We start from the raw sequence: 20,049 nt of genomic DNA on the forward strand, positions 1-20,049 counted from the left end.
TTCTTAGGTCCGTCCCTCCCTGTTTTTCTGAGACCCTGTACTAGTACTGAAGTGTTGCTGTTATATTTCCACACATTTCCAGTCATTTTATGTCCCTGTGTTTAGTTTTGTAGTGTTTTGTTTGGTTGCCATCAAGAGATATTTTCCCTTAGAATCATAATTAAGTGTCCATGCTGATAACTCTCTTGCAGATTCATACCAGAGTTTTAAAAAAGCTGTTGAGAAGGTGGATAACAAGTTCTTGATCACTCTGTGAATAACATCAATCATTGATGATCTTGCACCTCTTTACACGAATGAACATTTGTTTTGGTTTAAAGGATTCATAAAAAATTGTACTGAAGACTACATGGTTTTCTTGTATAATGTTCCAAGTACTCATACAGGAACAAAAAGCCAAGGAAACCAAATAGTTGGGATATTTGTAAGGCCAAGAAAAGTTAGAACTTGTGCCATACCTCAAAATTTGCATTTTGACATGCTGGGCATCCTTAATTTTCCTAATTGCATTCAAATTCCCCTCCCTGCCAGCAGTTTATACATGTAGGAAAGATCTCTCGTGCTAAGATTTTTTTCTTATATTTTATTCTGTTTGGTTTATAATGACTCACTCATTCCTGAAAATCTCCAGCAGGAAGGCAATCCCCACTCACATCAATGAATCCCAATGACTCAGATGGGACCCTCAGAAGCAGCAATTACAGAAGGAGATATATTTGTTCAAACACATTGGCCAAGACAAATACAGAGAAGCAGGATCAATATTTCTCAGTAACAATGCTATAAATAAAATTTGTGATAGTTTGCCAGATAAAGACTTCATGGGGAATGATGTCTTGTCAGAGATACTGAAAAACCTGCTGCATACAACTTAGAAGACACTGGTGATTTGTAACAAAGCAACAGATTTACTGGTTTGCTTCAAATGAACTGGCTTATAGCAAGGCAAGAGGCTTAAGTGAGGGCTTTGGAGAATGGTATATTTTCTTTAAAGAAACATTTTAACTATAAAAAAGGTAAAGAGATTTTGGTTTATAAAACCTTTTTACAGTTTATTTCCTATTATTAATTTCTTAATATATATATATATATATATAAAAAATGAGGATCTGACTAAATGAATCAGGACGTTAATTGATAAAGTTCCGTCCATGTAAACAAATAAATAATTATTTACAATCTTTGGCAAAACAAAAGGAAATTTCATCACTCTCACTCTCTGACACACTCGCAAGGAAAAAAAAGAAATAAAAAAAATCATAAATAATTTACATAGAATAGGAAAATTATGATACAGTCCAAATATTAACATCTTCATCCCCACACTGATGTCTTTCTCTGACAAAACAAAAAACCCTACACAGCTATTACTCATTACATTTAATGAAGTCACCCTACCTTCTGCTTGGAACTTGGGGATGCCACTTGAAACACCAAAAGAAACTGAAATATTTAAAAACCTCATGAAGAAGATTTGGGGGAAAAAAGCCCAACTCAACCAAAACCAAATATAAAATTAAAAAAAAATTGATAACATGAATACTACAAAATGTGCAATAAAGCCAGCAACTGTTGATTCCTTTCTAATGAATGCAGCAACAAAATCTATTTCAAGGGAGAAAAAGTTGATTCAACATTTAGCTCACTGTGCCGTAGAAGAAGGCAGAGGTACTGTATTCTTCCATTACTTAACTCATCTATGAATAAAATTACACCAGCGTGCGTTTTTTTGGTGAACAAAGCTTGTACAACTTAAACAAAACAAAACAAAAATGTTAAACATGTCTATACTATTGTATATCTGAGTAAATGTTGTATCTGTTTAGAATAAACACTGGTATCCCTTCAGCATTATTTAAGAAGTTCTATATACAGCAGACATAGGTAACAATACAAAAATATTAAAATCAGGGTAACTGGATATCTATTAAGGTTCCATTTGTAAATTCCTTATTATTCATTTAACTTTAAAGTATACATGACTATAAACCATGAAACTATACTTAAATGTAGGCCATGCTTTGACAATATCTACATATTGTGATATGCTTTCAAAAATAGCTTTAAAATATCATTATTTGTGAATGTATTACTGATGCATTATATGACATGCTTTAAAATAAATTATCAGAGAAGGTAGCTCCATGTGATAATCATAATAAATACTAACAAAATATTTATAAATGGAACCTTAAATTCATGTTACCAAATTAAGTAATAGTGGCGTTGCCACCTTTTCAAAAACCCACATCAGGTTTCAGGATGTCAAAGTGCTTTTTGCAGCAGAGGTGGAAAAGTGGTTCTGGTTCATTTTGCTCCACATAGTCATGGTATGTTCTTTATTACAAGGCAATGCAGAATATAATGAAAACAGAGCAACTGAAAGTAATTTTTTGAAAGTCAAACAATAGTGATAGGTTTGGATGTTTAAATGAATCACTCTTCCCTTTCACATGAGAGTTTCTAGTTCAATTCCATTTGGCCTGAATTAAGCCTCTACTAGAGAATGCTCTGAGTTACAAATTTGACAATTCTACCACCTGTAATTTTAACGGATGTTATTAAGAGCATCCTCATCAGTTAAACCCCTTTTTAAATCAAGAAATGTTTAAAATTGATCTTTACTGTAACATCCAAAGCAATTTTCACTGTTGGTGTGGCCCGCCATTACTTTGCTAAAATTACACCCAGAGGCTTTGTGTTACTTAAGTCCAGTCCAGAGTAGAGCAAGGAAGTGTCAACCATACACCCAAAAAATTCAAACACATTTTTCCTCACTTAAACACAATGACTGATAATTATCACCCCCCCTCTTTTTCTCCATATATATAAATACATTAAGTAATTACATTTTTATATGTAAACGTCATTCTTTAAAAAAGACACATAAACAAACAAACAGGTTTTGCTAAGTTTTCACTCGACAAAAGTGTTCTAATGTATCAATCTGCTTTTGCTTCAGTGGTGGGTTGGACGTTCACGTTTAGGTTTCATTAGTCCTGGCTGTGAGAAGGCACTTGGGTGGAGGGATGGCTGAAGCACTCCTGGCAGCAGGGAGGTACCTGGTGAGTGGAGCATGAGGACAGAGGGCAGAAGGTACACAAGTAGAAACTGGGAGTACAAGGATGTACTGAGGTGTCTAGGTTGCATAGCATCTACAGTACTTTGCTGGTAATGCAGCAACCATTGCTCAAGCATCTGAAAGAAATGGGAAAAAAAATATTAATTGTGGTTGGGCTTTTTTTTTGTTAGGAAGTCATTCACACAAGAACAGAGCTCCACCATGGTACGCTATAGAGATGCAGCACAATACTTTCTGTTCTGAATTTTCCTACAAATGGGAGGACATTTATATAAAAATACATATATGCCTATATATATAGAAAGAGAGACACAAACACGTATGTGCAGCTGTGCATCTAAATGTATATAAAAATAATATATAAGAAAACCTGGGAAAGCATTTTCTGAATTCCAAAACATTTCAGACAAGGCACTAGAGATAGACGTGCTCATTAAAGATATCTGCTCTCTCCTTTATGCCTCTTGAAAAAGGGGTAATCCAGAAGTAGCGCTCTGCCTGCAGAACACACTGAAATAGAATACAGAGGACAGTGCATATGCAGAGAGAATTCTAAGCACCGTTCTCTCTCAGAGATTTTTACCTCATTTTTTCCATGTGGATAGTATTAAACATCTGGGTTTTACTATTCAAATTGAGTTTACTATAAGGGCAAGGGGTATTCATGCCATTTCAACAAATCAAGGTTTACGCCATGCTATGATTACAGACTGCTTTCAGTAACTGGAGGATACTTTTCGTTTCCACATTTTGTGTTTGCTCATCAAGTTATTAGAGGCTTCAGCATTTTCCAGACATTTTCTGTAACTAACCTCTGCATTCATACTTGAGGTCAGAGAAATAGACCATCTCTTGAGAGAAGACAAAAAGACCTAATCGTCCACCAGCAAAGGTTGTGTCATATATCGGTCCAGAATCCACCATGACTTGTTTCCCTTCATACACTAAAACTCTGTAAAGAACATATTTTAAATTAGACAAGGAGGATAATGCAGTGTCTAGTGTAAGAACTGAAACAGAATTAATTTTAACAAAGCACCAGAAAACCCAACTTAATTGTAGAAATCACTTCTTATCTCTCTCACACACCCACCTGGCTGGCAGCCATAACACATTTATCAGAAAGAGTGGGCTGTTCCAGAAGTAATTTTATGCACACCATCTGCAAAATATTTCCCAGTTCTTTATTTAGAACATTCGTGTCCCCTGGAATGAACTATGTCATGTACTAGAAATCACTGATAAGCCCCTGTGAACTCAGAGGTTAGCACACGGCCTTGTCACATCACTGAGCAAAGCTGTCTTTACAGTTGTGTGAATGCCTGATTTATTTATCTTTAGTGCAAGGGCCAACATCAGAAATTGGAAGAACCATTCCTTTAGAGTCAAACAAAACATTAATTGGCGACATGTTGAATCTCAATTTCAGACATTTTAAGAGCTTAATGAAAGCTGGATGGATTTGGATACAAATAGTTAGACTAATAATAAATTGGAAAAGAAGGAGAATTTGATTTTTTTTCCTCTCTCTCTCTTTTTCTTTTTAGCATTTCAGGCATCCTCCCTAGAGACAAAAGACCTCTAAAGACATCTCTTCATTTCCTTCTCTATCAGAGAGACTGCATTTCTTTGAACTTGGATTCTCCACTTTTCATGGGACACCTTGAAACTGTCAAGGTTCTTAGGCTCTCAGCCTCTTGGGCCAAATGAAGTTACTCTGTAGTTTGTTAATTAGAGCAGTCTCTGGAGGGAGGGATTATGATCCTGCTTCAGTCAACAGTACATTAGGTATACACAGCAAAATGCCTTCGCATAAGGATGAAAACACTTGAGCAGCTTCTTATAACTCAGGGGTTAGGAATATATTTCTGCTTAGGCAAAAATATATTTCCAGCACTTGCTCTGTCTTGAAGTGTTTTATTTCCTGAAAGGTGCACAAAGACAAGTATGAAACTGCTCCCTGAAATCAGTATTTAAAGGACGGTAAAAAGAACAGCAAAAAGGAATGATGGGTTTAATATACTTCTCAAAATATCAAAAACCCGAACAGTTTAATGGGAAGAGTTTAATATTCATCCCACCAAAAAAATTACATAGCTCTAATCATGTTCATATGAAATTGATATTTCTGTATAAATAAAATTGTTTCATGACCATTAGGAAAATAATTAATTTATTTTCTATAACAACACCCTGAAGTTAAATGAAGGAATTTAATGCCCTGGACCACAGAATTTGTCATGTTAGATTAATCTAATGAGATACCAATGGAATCATGCTTTGTCTGACACTACGTAGATTCTGCAAAGGAAGTTACGGGTAACAGTCACATGAATCAAGTTTCCTTTTGACCTGTATCAGTCAATGCTTTGGACTGCAATAATTTGATGCATAAAGAAGCTCTTTCCAGTAAACAGGTAGCAGTCTATCCAAATTTGTCTACACTTTGTCTTTCACAGACAAATGAAAATCCCCTGCTCATAAGCACAAAGAAACCTTTAGAAGTAAGGTCTGACTCTGTCCCATGAAAAATGTTCTTTACAGTTCCAGTAGTTAGTAGAAGATAAAATTGACATGGACAGTTAATGCTTAATCTTTGCAACATCAGATAAACAGCTGGGCTCTAAGGAAAGTCACATGCCATAGCTCCTTGTTGTGTGCATTACAGATGTGCTCATGGCCACTTCTGCAGTGTCTTGTATAAGACACTACAGGAGACAGGATGCTGAAGTAGACAGGCTGCTGGCCTTCTTCCCTGTGGCGATGCTAATGTTTCTAATTAATTTCATTCACTGAAATTCCAGAGGCTGGAGAGTAATCTCATGTTCTAATCTTGCTTTGAGTTTTGCTGGGGAATTTTTGGTATCTGTACAGAAAAGCTATTGAGAAAGCTTTTTAACTTAAGAGTATTTAGCTGATGTAAATATTGAACAATCCAGACTACATTAAATATATATGAAAAGTAAAATAACTTATTCTGAAGACAACAAAATGTCCCCCAAACTGTCACAAGTATCACAATTATCAGAACTAACAAAGAAACTGATAACATAGTTTTTATATCAACAGAGACAAAAGTTTTGCTACTAGAAAATATAGAGATGCAGAAATATTTCTTACTTTATTAGTCCTGTTTTAGGCCTATGAATCAAATGCCACCTGTAAGCCGTATAATCTTTCCAGCCAATGTTCTTGGGATCATGCCACAAAGTACGCACCTACAGTAGGAATAGAAATGCCTTAGTAGAAACACACCATGCTCCAGCAGCCAAAGCTTATTTTCTGCAGAGCATGAAACTGAAAATAGAGTTTAATATTTGACAGTATGATCAGAAGACTTCTTTTTAGAGTCAGAGTAATGGAAAGTTCTGCCTTAAACTGGTGGTCATTTACTCATCTGCAGTTTCATAGCTAAGACCACTGAAGACCACTGAAGACCACTACAGCATTGAACCTGACTTCCCTTATGAAGTCCTTCAGGTTTGCAAATACACACCCACGCTGACAGACTTGATTCTATTTTTTCTATCTGTACAAGTGTCTTCAATGAGGGAGAGGGACTGCAGCTTGCACAGATGTTACTGCCTGTGACTCACACTCAGTCATGGTCCACGATCAATTCCTATCCATATGTGAATCCCCACTAATTTCATTTCCAAATGGCACAAGTTCCTTCCACGGTTTGACACCATTTGGAACAGCAGCAGTTTTTCTCTCTTTAACTTTTTTTTCTCTTTTTCTGTCACTGGTTACTGTACTCTAAACCATGTATAAGTCAAACAAGCTGGAACACCAAAGAAGCAAGTGCCAATACAGAAGTAAGAAAGGATTTGTGGATAACTGAGACCTCTTACTCCTTTCCTTTTGATCACCTCATCTTCCTTTTATACATGCAGTATTCTTTGTTATTATTGACACTACTAATATGGGAATTGAAGATATCTCCCTTATTTTTCAAATATTAGTCATGCACTGTTGGCCTGAGGTTTTAAATCTCTCACCTGTCCAGGGGTGTTTCCTGTGTGCCAGAGAGCATTTCGTAAGTGTTCACCAGTACCAGTTGTTGAATTCACTACTTTGAGTGACACACCAGAATAGCCATAAGCCCTGGTGGGTTTGTCCTCCCAGTAGGTCTGAGTGACTTGCTTCCACATCAGAACATAAAACCGACTGCTGGACTGGTAACCAAACACAAAGCCAGCATAGTCATCATCGCGGTCTGTGTTAACATAGAATGTCCCGCTGAAGTCAACAGAGCTGAACTCATCGTAGCCTGGGAGAGTACAAAAGAGACAAACCACTGAGTTACAATCCTGTATCCAGTTGTCCACACCCAAGAGTCCCAGCTACATCCTGAATTTTGGCAGGAGTGGTAAACAGCCTTTCTCAGTTTCCTTACCTATAGAAGAAGAGGTAATTACACTTGCCCACCTATCACAGGGAGACTTCTGGAGAGAAATAATTTTTTCAGCTGTGTATATTATGAATGTTACAGTCAGTGATGAGATGAGTGGACAATAAACGCAAACAGCATTGAGCTGTTTTTACTTTGGGCATATACACTGTCTTTGTGCTTAGTCCAAAGTTTGCAAGAAATGTATTTATCTACCTTTTTTTCCCTTTCCTTATCACAAGATCACTCGTTACTTTTCCAAAGATGATGACTGACATCTGATACTCACCTACAGCTATTCCAGGATCAGAGTTGGCAGTCTGCACCAGTTCCTTCCCTTGGTGGCGAATAACCCAGTTGGGATCAATCTGAGCTGTTCCCTTGGGGTCCAGGGGGACCATCTGGAACTTTCTGAAATCAGTTTCACTGATGGCATTGTTTTCAGGGCATACATCATAAATATCTGGAACATTGTCATTGTCAAAGTCATCTTTGCAAATATCACCTCTGCCATCACCTGTAAGCAATGTGAATAAGCAAATGCAACTTTTAGCAATTTATCCAGCCTAGTCTGTACACCACTTTGGAATTAGGGTGGGAAAAGTTGGATATTTGCTATGTCAATGTAGTTCACTAATGTTTGCATTGCATTTTCAGTTTTATTTGTCCTGGATGTGGATACAAACCCACATTTAATATATGCTGTGCAAATTAATTCAAACAATAGCATTAAAATCTTTATCTTACCACACATTACTACATCTTTATATATTGTTGATCATATTAAATTTTTTTCAGACTCTTATCACTGTCTCAAGATTCTTTCTGCAACAAACCATCTAAGGTGCTTCAGATTGCAAAAGTGTCACCTTTATTTCAAAAGAAAGTGGGGAGAATGTTGCAGTAAAATATGCATAGATGCTTGGTTGCTCTTTCACTCACAGGTAAAACAATTTGACTTATAAAAAATACAATGCTTCAGAAAAATGTATGAGAAAAGAACGCAGCACTATATCCAATAAGACTAACCTTGGAGGAATGAAAAAATTAAGTTTTGTAACATGAATTGCAACAAGTTTTTTAGAGAACCAAAAAATACATCCATACAGCTAATCTACAGTTGTGCTCCTGCTCAACGCTTTTACTACACTCAATATTTTAAAAAACCTACAAATTATTTCCTTTCTTAATTTACCCATACTATTGATGGAAACCAGGAGATGTGACTTGCCTCAAACAGCAGGCAGTGAAAGGAGGCATCTATAAAAAAATATCTCATTGCCAATACCACTGTTATTGCAAGGCATACAAAAGTACAAAGACTAGAAAATAAAGCAGAAAAACTTGGCTAGACAAGGATGGAAACAAATCCACAAATGGCTCCAACTTTTACAACAGAAACCACTGGATATTCCACTGGGTAGTAACGTAAAAGTGGTACTGTCAGCTAATTCTGTTTCTATCCGCATGTAGCTGAGCATTTATTATTGCTCTAAGAACATGGGAATTAACACAATGGGAAATAGCAATGATGGAGCTCATTCCATAATGGCCTACTACTAGATGCTTCACAGAAAAACAGAAAGCTCCATTACCGTGACTAACTAACACAGCATTACCCAAGTATGGAGCTTTCAGAGAGAAAGCAGAATGAGTTTTAGGCAAGAGCCAAAAAGAAAAGAGCAGTTAGAGACAGCTGAAGCATCTAATATCTCAAAGACTTTCTGCAGTTCAGATACGTGATAAAATGGTCCCATTTTCCACCCTGGATATCTGCCATGGAGAACTCCAAATCCTGACCAGCTGTGTGCTCCTCCACCTGTTTGTCTTAGCACTTATTGAAGAAAAGGGAATGAATTTCCTATCTTGTTTCCTTTGCCAAATCACAGAGCTAATTCACAGAAGAATCTAATTATTCACTGAAAGTCCAGCTGATGTTCATTTGGTAGTGAGCTGCTGCTGACAACATTGATTCCCCGTCAAGGAAAGTTATAAAGTGTTTGTTTACCCAGTTACATTGAACAGCTCTCTCCACAGTCTCATCTTCATATGCTACAACTCACATCTTCAAGAGCGTGGGAGCAATTTTTGGCTTTACTTTTCCTTTTCCAAGACTTGTTGGACCTGCCACTAATGACAGTGATGAGCTGGCTAAACCAATTAAATATATGCTTTTTGTGAATCGTTAATCCATACATAAATGTAGTCTTCCTTACAAGATCCAGGTGACAGATGACTATAACAAACTATCTCAGCTTGGGGTCACCCTTATTCTGGATTTATGAAATAAAGGGGCTATTCCAGAGTCTGGCAAGTACGAAGATATTCCAGATATATATTACAGGACTGAAAGGTTAAATAATTTAAGAACTACTACTGACTACCAATGAGAAACTACCTACTGCCAGCAGCTGTCTTACCAGGAAATCAGTCAGGGCTCAGTATTTTATCTTTCTAAATGTATCTAAAACCATGGTGTGCAGATACTAAATTCTGCTTTCACTTTCAACAGCGTAACCATGAAATGACTCCAGCAAGTTGTATAACTTCGAAGAGAAACTGTTCACCTGTATTTATTGCAAGGGTCATTACTTGTAAACATATTTTGTAGTTTTCAAAGGATAATAACTGTTTTCTAAATTAAATTCATGAGAGTGAAACTGTCACTGTTTCATCATTTAAATAATGCCAAGCATAGAGAAGGACTGTTTGAGAGTAACCAGCAACACTTTACCACCGAACTGGAAAAAAGAACAATTATGTATCCATTTTTTTAACACTGACACATCCATCCATCAAGTAACTTAAAGCAACCTATGTGGGAAATTTGAGAAAAGCTGCTCAGGAGTCTTTTTTACAAAAATAGTTAAAAATTAACATGACTTTGTTAAAGGTGTTCTTCTATAATTTATGCATATTTTATCTCCTGTCAAAGATGATTCCTAATGCCCTAACCCTGGACCAAGCTGGCCAGTTCAGTTCCATTGAAGTCTGTGGTGTCTAAAATAGCAAAAGCAGCTCAGTTTGATCTGAAGTTTTTATCTTCACCAGATATTAATATTCCAAGACCAAAATTGGATACTAAGAACTAAATGAAATTCATATGATCTTGTTCTTACCATCGGAGTCCTCCTGTTCAGGGTTGTATCTGAGGCGACAGTTGTCCCTGTCATCTGGGACACCATCATTGTCATCATCAGGATCACAGGCATCACCTTTACCATCTTGATCATGGTCAGCCTGGTTAGCATTGGGGATGTAAGGGCAGTTATCCTGGTTGTTCTGGTGACCATCTTCATCTATGTCCTCATTATTGTCACACTGGTCACCAACAAGGTCATTGTCTGCATCAGTCTACCCCAAAAAAATTGTAAAGAGTAATTTTATTATTTTTATTAAACACAGAAGTACAGCCTGATACTTAACTGCTCAGCACTTCTCTTCAAGGACTTCTGTAGACAAGTGATACCACAATGACGACCATGCCTAAAGCACGAACATAATTTCAAACTAGTGTGGCTACTTAATTCTTCTAGACAAGACAAGATCTGGTCCCCAAGATATTTCCAGGGCAGGGCTTTGACAGTTTTCACTGTTGTCATTCTAGAGATGACAGGGTTGTGTCAGTATGGGCAGCACATTTTCTGACTGCTTCTGTGTATGTGATGTTACTTATCTGCACATGGACCAAAACACTCAGGCATGACAAATGCAGCCCTGAAACTGTACTCACTTGCTGTAGGGGAAGAAAACAGTTCACCAAAGTGTTGCAGATGGAATGAAGGCATCATCACTCTACTTCCCTTTCATCTGATACTAAGAGATCTCACAGCCTGAAATGTTAAAGTGAGCAATATAGATCCATCTCTTCAGCTGTCCAGTAAACAAGGACTGATAGCAATTCCTGTGCTCTTTTCTCTGCCCTTTTTCTAACGTTACCATTAAGGAAACTGTTTTCATCATTTACCTGGTCTGGATTATGCATCAATGGACAATTATCACACTGATCACCAACTCCGTCACCATCTGTATCACTCTGGTCTGTGTTATAGACGTAAGGACAATTATCTCGTTCATTAAAAATGTCTATGAGGAAAAAAAAACAACAAAAAATTGAAGAAATCAGAATTATGTAACATCCAACACAGACAGTCATAAACTATAGGACTCACCAGTAAAGAAGTAAGGCTCTTAAGGGGTTCATAGGCTTTCTGATTGCTACATCATTACTACAACACCAAACAGTTAGGACGTATTATAAAGAAAAATTATGGTATTAATTCCATTTTTATTGCTATGATAAAGTCTTCTATATGTATTTTTCTAATGAATTTTGCTAGAGTAAGGGCTCATTATGTCTTAAGAATTTACTCCTTTTTTAAAGAACGACAGATAAAAATTTTAAATAATTTGTATTGGATTTTTTGCCCACACTCTAAGAAATGGCATAGAATGCATAGCTATAGCAGGTTTGAATATCTGAAGTTTTGTATAGTAACAACTGTATTAATGTTCAGCTGTCTCAGCATTAAATAATTTTACGAGAACATGTTCATCATTTATTGCATAGCATGCCAAAGTTTCAAAAGAAACTGCGTTTCCTCAGGAAACTTTATTAAAAAACTAACAATCTCCTTCAGAATTACAGTAAGATTAAAAGAAATGAACACATATTGGTATATCTGTCTGAAAAAGATACAAGGACCCCTTCGTATTTTATATGGTCCCTGGATATTTGTGTAACCTTTCAGCCAATAACAATATGATTACATTTTAATTCAAATGCAGAACTACCATCAGTACGATTATGACCCTGATGATCAGAAGAAAATGTTCAGAAGCTGAAGTCAGATAGGCATCCAAAAGTTTAAAACATTACTGAAGGAAACTCAAAACTAGATTTCTTCAACTTTTAGTATTTCTGGATTCTCATACACTTTAAACGCTGCAGGGATATGATTTTTGAGAGATATTTAAGTGGGTTTCCCCCTTTTTAATTCTCATCAAATCAGGGTCATATAGGCATGTACTGGTAGATGAAATAAATACCTTTAATAATATTTTAAAACATGTGTATTTGGATTCCTGTGAGCCTTGCATACATTCATAGAAAAGCTGATTACTTTCCAATGGATATTGTCTTAACCACATGAATGTCCTGATGTTCTTATCCCTCCCTCAAAGGAAAATGAAAAGTCAACAGAAGTGTTATATTAGACCCTGATTACTTTGGAACACAGATAAATGAAAGATATGTTTTTTTTTAAGACTACACTGATAAAAGACTTGCTGTGATTTATTCTTCAACAATATCCTTTATAGTCATTTAGGCACTATATAGGCAAATATACTACACAGGACAGATGAACCTCAGTCTTCTCTTTTTTCCCCCGTGTTTTTGAGCTGCTAGACACAGTTTTATTCCATGTATAAAAGCAGGTAGCCAATCTTACTGGACATAAAGCAAAGTGCACTTTTGGAACAGTACTCAGTTCTCAAAACTGAAAGCATACCATCTCCGTCAATATCCACAGCACATGAGTCACCCTCCCCATTATTATCTGTGTCAATCTGAGCGGGGTTGTGCACATAGGGGCAGTTATCACAACGGTCACCAACTTCATCCTTGTCATAATCAAACTGACGAGGGTTGAACAGAAGAGGGCAATTGTCCTAGTAAAAAGAAAGAAGATTCCACAATATAAATCACAACTCATGAGAGAATACGATGAAGTGGTAACTCTCCTGTTCATCTTCGACAGAGGTCAAGAATCAGAATATTATCTCATTATTTTTTCAGTGGACAAGCTGTACCTACACTGAAGATCTTGGTGGTAACAGAATGGCATGTGGACAGCCTGGCTCACTGCCTGGTTTTGTGGTTTTGTACAAAGCATGTGAATTGTGCTCCATATCTCACAAGGAGAGCAACAGGGATTTTAAACTGGATCTGTACTCAGATACTTAAATAAAGGTGCATCATTGGTACATGTCTTTAAAAAAAAAATAAAAATCAGAATATGTTGCAAAATGAGGCCAAATTTAGCTGCATTTTATAATTTTTGGAACACAAAAAAGACAACTAGAACTGTTATTCTGACTTTTTTTGGAACAAAGTAGTGTCAGTATTTTCAATTTCGTATCACATATTTTGATTTTTCCATTTAAACAAGGATTGACTTTTTTGTTGGTTGTGTTCTTCTGCACATGATAATAAAATTTTAAAAGCTTTATAAAAATTAAAATTAAATACTCTCATTTACCAAAAATATTTTTTTCCTGAGACCATTCCTTTTAAATGGACTTGTGAAAATTTCCTATCAGTTTAGTCTATAATTTCAAACTCTGCCAGAAGAAGAATGCTCATGTTTCACAAAACCCCAAATTACAGATGCTCTTTTGCACAGGCACAAGAAACTACTCAGTGTGAAAAGCAAAGAACAAAATCAAATCAAAGCAGTGGGAATGAGGGCTACATCAGCATCATCAAATTTGAGAGAGGTCATAAAGAATAAGTCTTAAATTATTTTTTCTCTGCTAACACAAAAAAAAAAATTACTAGGAAATAATTTTTTTAGCACAATATTTAAAATTCCCCAGGAATACATTTTATATAATCAATGAAAAGATATAGAGGCAAATCAAAATTTTATACTGCTCACAAAAGAAGTTCTGGCTACAATTTTAAAAAAAATACATACTAAATCATATCACTTTATCGAATTATTCTTTGGATTTTTTTTTTTTAATATTCCAAATAGAGAACCCATGAGGATAACTCTAAGCCAGCTTTAACCATCTGAAACTCTAGAGCATCTAGGCCCCCTCTGAAGGGAACAAAGAGGAACAGTAAAATTCTAAAACCAATTCACTCATCCTCACTCAGAGGATGAGTCATTTTCACTCAGAAAAGTCGGAGTGAAGCCCACTCTGGAAGCGCCTCTTTCTTTTTACTGGATATACAAGAACAACAGTTTTAGATTAACTGGTTATCTTTTAGGCTCTGTAGGAAACTGAATTTTAGTCTTCTGGGAAAATCTGAAGGAAAGTATGAACCAGGCTAGGTATTTTCCTCCTGTCATTTCCCCTTGATGCTGGCTGTGTTTATTTTTATTCATCATAACATGTTTCTAACACATCTCATATATAACACTCATCAGCTTTTCAAATACAATAGATCTGTCATTCTCCCATTACAACATAAAAAATTCAATGCCACTTTCCATTAAACTGTTTTCATGTACATAACTGAACTCAAATCTGATACAGAGAACATAATTCATCCCTAGGTTCCCCAGGCTGCTTTGCCCTGCGCAATGCTCCTCTCCTTTGACAGAACACAGATTTACTCTGCACTACATATCTTTCAGTGCAGAATAACTCAGCTGAAGCTCTGAACAGTAAAGTTCACATCTATTGTAATGGTTTTCCTTAAAACCAGATGTTTAGGTCAAATGTATTACAGACAGACACACATCTTACTTTGTCATCTTCAACGCCATCATTGTCGTCATCCTCATCACAGGCATCTCCTTTACCATCTTTATCAAAGTCTTCTTGGCCAGAGTTAGGCAGAAGGGGGCAGTTATCCTAGCCAAAATAAATAATCAATAAATTATGTTTACATTATGTCAGAATAACTTGCCTGGGCAGAAGAGTAGATATGGTACACCAGAGACTATAAAACAAAAGTAATCAGTCACAAACACTTTTTAAAGTGCCTGTTTGTTTGCTGCCAGAGATAGTAGTTCATTTGCTGTTTTCATATTGTAAAGTAATTGATATACATCTGCAAATCATTCTATTTCTCAGCTCCTATTAAAATGATGTTTCCAGTAAATTTTCAAAGAAACTAACAGAGAACATACACACTGCATGCAGAGACATGCACTCTTACATCAACTATTTATAGATAATTCCTGAAATATGCTTGAAGATTACATAAAAAATGTGCAGGTTTGGTTGCCAGAAAAATAAAGATAAAAGCCAGGAGAAGGTCTTCAGAAATAGCTGTTCATATGGAAAGTTACTGGAATGGAGTAGTACACAGCAATGAAGGGGAACACTATAAGAAAGGGTTTTGAAAAAAGTGTCTTTATACTGTTCTGCAAAACAGTAACTTTGCTCTCCCATGGCTTTGAAACCAAAATCTCTTTATTTTTATCAGCTTTGTAAAGAATGACTATTTTAAATGAGCAAGTCTTATGATATACTGAAAAAACTAAGTAAAATAGCTTGCTCAACTTTTAAAACGCATTTCTTTTTAAAATAATGAAATCAGTTAAAATGGATTGCAATTCTACCGCTTGCTATGAATAAATACACTTAGAAAAACACACCATTATTCTCATTTTTACTCACATTCCAGATATACCTCAGCCCAAAATTGAATCTGCCAATAAATTGCAGAAATATCTTCTTTGTAACACATACTCTAAAAAATGAATATTATAGGAAGATTGCTAGTCCTGTTTTCAGTCTCAGTGGTTCTAGAAGAATAGATAATTTAAGAAAAAGAGAACTGGAAAATCTGTGATAATTACCAAAACCCAAAAATTTTTACCAAATATCTGTGAACAGTCTTAACTGTTCAGCTCAACACTGCTTACCAGTGAAAAAAAAAATCTGAAATTATGAAACAAATTAATCAAGATGGTAAGTTAATTTTCAATCATCATCAGCTAAAGGAAAATAGCTTTTTTAAAATCAAAGTACTCAACTAGGATATTTATATATCCTTATATTTAAGGATATATAAGAACCTGAAAATATGTGGTATTTTTGGGGAGGTTGGAGGTGTCCCCTTAAATGAAGTACTTGTGTCTATGAGATCAACACACATAATATAGAAAACATGAATCAATATTTGGAAACAGGTTTTTTTCTGAATGGGTTCAGCATGCTGGATTTAATAAAAGCTAATCCTTTGTGTTACATCATGGGTCAACATGTTGCAGATTCTGATGACAGGAACCAAAAAAGGATATATGAACTGCAATAGCCAAATTGGCTGAATCCACAATAAACAGACACCAGTTACAGTGCGGAAGATCAACATTTTGGGCTCAAATTTCCATCCATATCTGAAACTCTTCGGTTGATAAAGTCCAGATTCACACCTTCAAGTGGATTACACGAGTAACATATTCTCTCAAACATCCCAATTTCAAAATTTCCTAGTCTCTTGATCTGTATTTGTTTTAACCACTGTAGTGGGCTAGAACACATTCATTTTGCATTCCTTTCCTCATTTTCAAAGCAAAAGTTATTGTGCTAGAACTCCGTGAGGGTTTAGAGATAGATCACTTTAACATGGAGAAAGAGGAACCAGGGAACGTACCACAATGGGCACGCATTGCTAAACCTACATGCCACCATTTTTAGGCTCCCTGCTGCTTATTTTCTCCTTGGCGTAGTAATATTTCATTTTTCACTACAGTTGCACAGCTGCACAACAAGATCTAGGTGTAGAGCCAGTGGTGGCAGGCAGGTCATTCTCTAGGGGAGGGTGAGAGTTAGGACTTCACATCTCTGAAGGGTGAAAGAGGCTGAATCTCCCATCCTCTCCCCCTGAGCTTTTGCAATAAGGAGAACTCTTCTGTCCAACTATTCATATTCATTCCTCTCTTAGGGTCCTATTGTCAAAAATTACCTCACGCTCTGAATCCAGTTTTCACAGAGTGTGGTCTGCTTAACTCTTTTAAAAGGAAGGGGTAGTTCAAGAAAGTATTTTGAAGTGTAGCCCTTACGTGGCTGTGTCTTGTTAAAAGCCTTGCAGGTGGGATTTCACAACAACCTGGGGCCCAGAGATTCCTGTTTGGTGTTCACTAGCTGTGTGCTCCACGCCCATGCTTTAGGCGGCTCCTGCTGGGTGTGCTAACTCTATTCACAAGGATCCCAGTCTTCCGTGTATTCTGAGTAGGAAGAAATCCAAAGCAGAGGACTCTGGATTTAATTCTGAGAATCCCTTACTAGATCTCACTGGATTAAGTGAATACACATTTCACAGCATCTCCTAGAAAATGAGCATGCTGTAACAGTCAAAAGTCAACGAAAGCAACCACCGGCTTCATGAATTAAAAGCATTACTCACAATTGTTTAGGAAAAAGAAAATATTGTTATCACATGGCATTTTATCAACCTTTTTCACTTACCTTCACACAGTGGTATGTTGCATTAGCAGCACAGACCAAGTTATTATTAGGCCAGCCATCCAAATCCGAATCCTCACCACAGATGCGTCCATCGCCAGCATAACCTGTCCTACATTCACATTTGTACATTGGATCACTGAAATGGCCCAGATAGATGCACTCGGCAGACTTATGGCAGCTGTGTGTCTTGTCCTTGCATGGATTCTCAGGTTCACAGACCTATAAAAGATAGAGCATATTCACTGAAGTTTGATATTCACAGCCAGCTGTGTGTGCCTCACCTTAATCAAAATCAAGCCAGTTATTTAGAGGTCTGATGACAGCAATTTTGTTTTAATTGTGATTAGTAAATCATACTGCTCTGTCAGTTCACAACTCCAGCAAATGTGTACAATGAAAATAATTTAAAAAAAAACCACAGGAAAATGTGGACATTATTAAAAAAGCAATTAAAGTGATTAACACTTTCAGAACTCTATCTGCCTTCTTCCAGATGTTGTTAATCCCCAGAAATGAACTGCGACAGAAAGTAGACAGTTCTCACCTCTTTCCTTCAGTGTTCTGCCTGACAGTATGCAAGGACTCTTATTTTTCTTAAATCAAAGAGACCCTAAGGAATTCTCATGTTCACCTCCACTAAGTTTTTGTTACCTCTTTCCTATCACTTTATTTTCTTGACAGTATCTGTGAATCTTACGCAGATGTTTCACATGTAGACTTCATACTTTGAGCGAACCACAGACTGATTCAACAGCAACAAAGAGAAGGCATCCCATCATATCCATTTTAATGTTTTTGTTTCGTCTATCTAACTGCAGTCTTCAGTGTCACTTCCTCTTCTTACTGTCTTTCACCACTGACAGGCTTTGGCCCAATGGAATTGAGGGATCGAGAATGTCAGACATATAGGTCTGATGACATCGACATTAACAGTGGTACAGTTATGAAGACAATCCCAATTCTTCAGTTTCCAATCTCCAGAATAGGTATACACACCCCAGTGAAAGAAGTGCAAAGCAGGGAAATGTTTGCTCCTGGAATTTTAAACTCATTTGGTGAAACTGTGCAGATGTCTAGAGAAAACAAAATCCTTAAAAAGTCCAACCCCAAATTCAGTGTTTTGTTACTCAAATCAAAAATACTCTGGAACAGCAGTTATCTATCTCAGGTTCTTTTTGTCTGGTATTCAAGTTTATCATATGCTGTCATTAACAGATATATTCAGTTGAGAATTACTCAGTTTCAAAGCCATTAAATTCTCTTCAACATCACTTACTTGCTTCTCCGTCTTGGCAACTTCCAGCCCTACTCCATAAGGTTGACTTCCTTTATAGCGTGGAGGACATGGCAAGCAGTGGAAACCTGGATTTGTGTTAACACAGCGATGGACCTGATTCACTTTAAAGCAGACATCTGACACAGCTATACACTGCAGGTAAAGAAACAAAGAGGAAAACAATTAGATGTCTGCGTAATTCCTAGATAATGAAAATTTCACGGTGATTTCCTAATGTTAATGGAAACAAGTCCATACCTCATCAAGATCCTCACAGACAGTACCATTGCCAAGGTATCCTGCTGGGCATGGCCCACATGACCAAGACCCATCTGGGTAACTGCTGCATTCTGCTCCAGGAAAACAAGGATTTGACAAACACCCATCTGGCAAAGACACACAAAAGTGTAAATTAAGTAAGGAGCATAGAAGGCATTTAAAACTTCATTTAAGAAACAGATATTCTCTGTTCACTAGCTTAAATGACACCTGATGCAACAGACTCTTACAAAAACCCTTAGAATTAGGGTTATTAAGTGCATTTAATATACTATTGATTTAATATGAAAAGACTACAGATTGCTACATCCAGCTGAATACATTAGAGCATATTGAATTCCTATTTCAGAAATGAACACTTGTTCAGGAAAAGTCAGTATCAAGAATATATATAAAATTCCACTAAACAGCACCCAAAATAGTTAAATATCCTTTACTGAAACAAAGGTATAATTAGTGGATTTCTGTAGTGTCAATTCATAATTGCCTGTTATAGAAATAACAGCATCAATAACTATTCAGACTGAATAACGAATGACTAAATACCAACCAATTGGGCAATCCTTCTTATTGCACATATCATGTTGCTTGGTATCTCCCACACATGGCTTTCCTCCATACTGTGGCTCTGGACTGTTACAGAGGCGAGACCTCTCCCGAATTCCTCCTCCACAGGTAACAGTGCAGGCAGACCACGGAGACCAAGGACCCCACTGGCCATTCACTAAGAGATGCAGAAGAGAAGAGCATCACAGGCAGTACAGCGGGGACAACATTTGGTGCCAATGACAACAACTCTTTCTTCAGATCCCTGGAGAAACTGGAGACAGTTTCTCACCATGTACATAGAAAGATGCTGGCAGA

At 36.7% G+C, this 20,049-nt stretch overlaps 1 protein-coding gene across 1 annotated transcript in view; it reads right to left on the reverse strand.

The window, feature by feature from the left end:
• Positions 1-694: 694 nt before the first annotated feature.
• Positions 695-20,049, reverse strand: part of THBS2 (thrombospondin 2) — a 32,487-nt gene continuing 13,132 nt past the window's right edge. The window contains exons 9-21 of the mRNA XM_029961621.1: positions 19,736-19,909; positions 19,165-19,292; positions 18,907-19,059; positions 17,631-17,849; positions 14,958-15,065; positions 12,989-13,148; positions 11,443-11,561; positions 10,595-10,829; positions 7,765-7,992; positions 7,084-7,355; positions 6,203-6,300; positions 3,895-4,034; positions 695-3,198 (exon numbers count right to left, since the gene is read on the reverse strand). Coding sequence (XP_029817481.1) covers positions 3,191-3,198; positions 3,895-4,034; positions 6,203-6,300; positions 7,084-7,355; positions 7,765-7,992; positions 10,595-10,829; positions 11,443-11,561; positions 12,989-13,148; positions 14,958-15,065; positions 17,631-17,849; positions 18,907-19,059; positions 19,165-19,292; positions 19,736-19,909 — 2,042 coding nt within the window. The 3' untranslated portion in view covers positions 695-3,190. The remainder of the gene's footprint in view (positions 3,199-3,894; positions 4,035-6,202; positions 6,301-7,083; positions 7,356-7,764; positions 7,993-10,594; positions 10,830-11,442; positions 11,562-12,988; positions 13,149-14,957; positions 15,066-17,630; positions 17,850-18,906; positions 19,060-19,164; positions 19,293-19,735; positions 19,910-20,049) is intronic.

The sequence above is a fragment of the Manacus vitellinus genome, unplaced genomic scaffold (assembly GCF_001715985.3).
Source record: "Manacus vitellinus isolate BGI_N305 unplaced genomic scaffold, ASM171598v3 scaffold_37_pilon, whole genome shotgun sequence".
Classification (NCBI taxonomy): domain Eukaryota; kingdom Metazoa; phylum Chordata; class Aves; order Passeriformes; family Pipridae; genus Manacus; species Manacus vitellinus.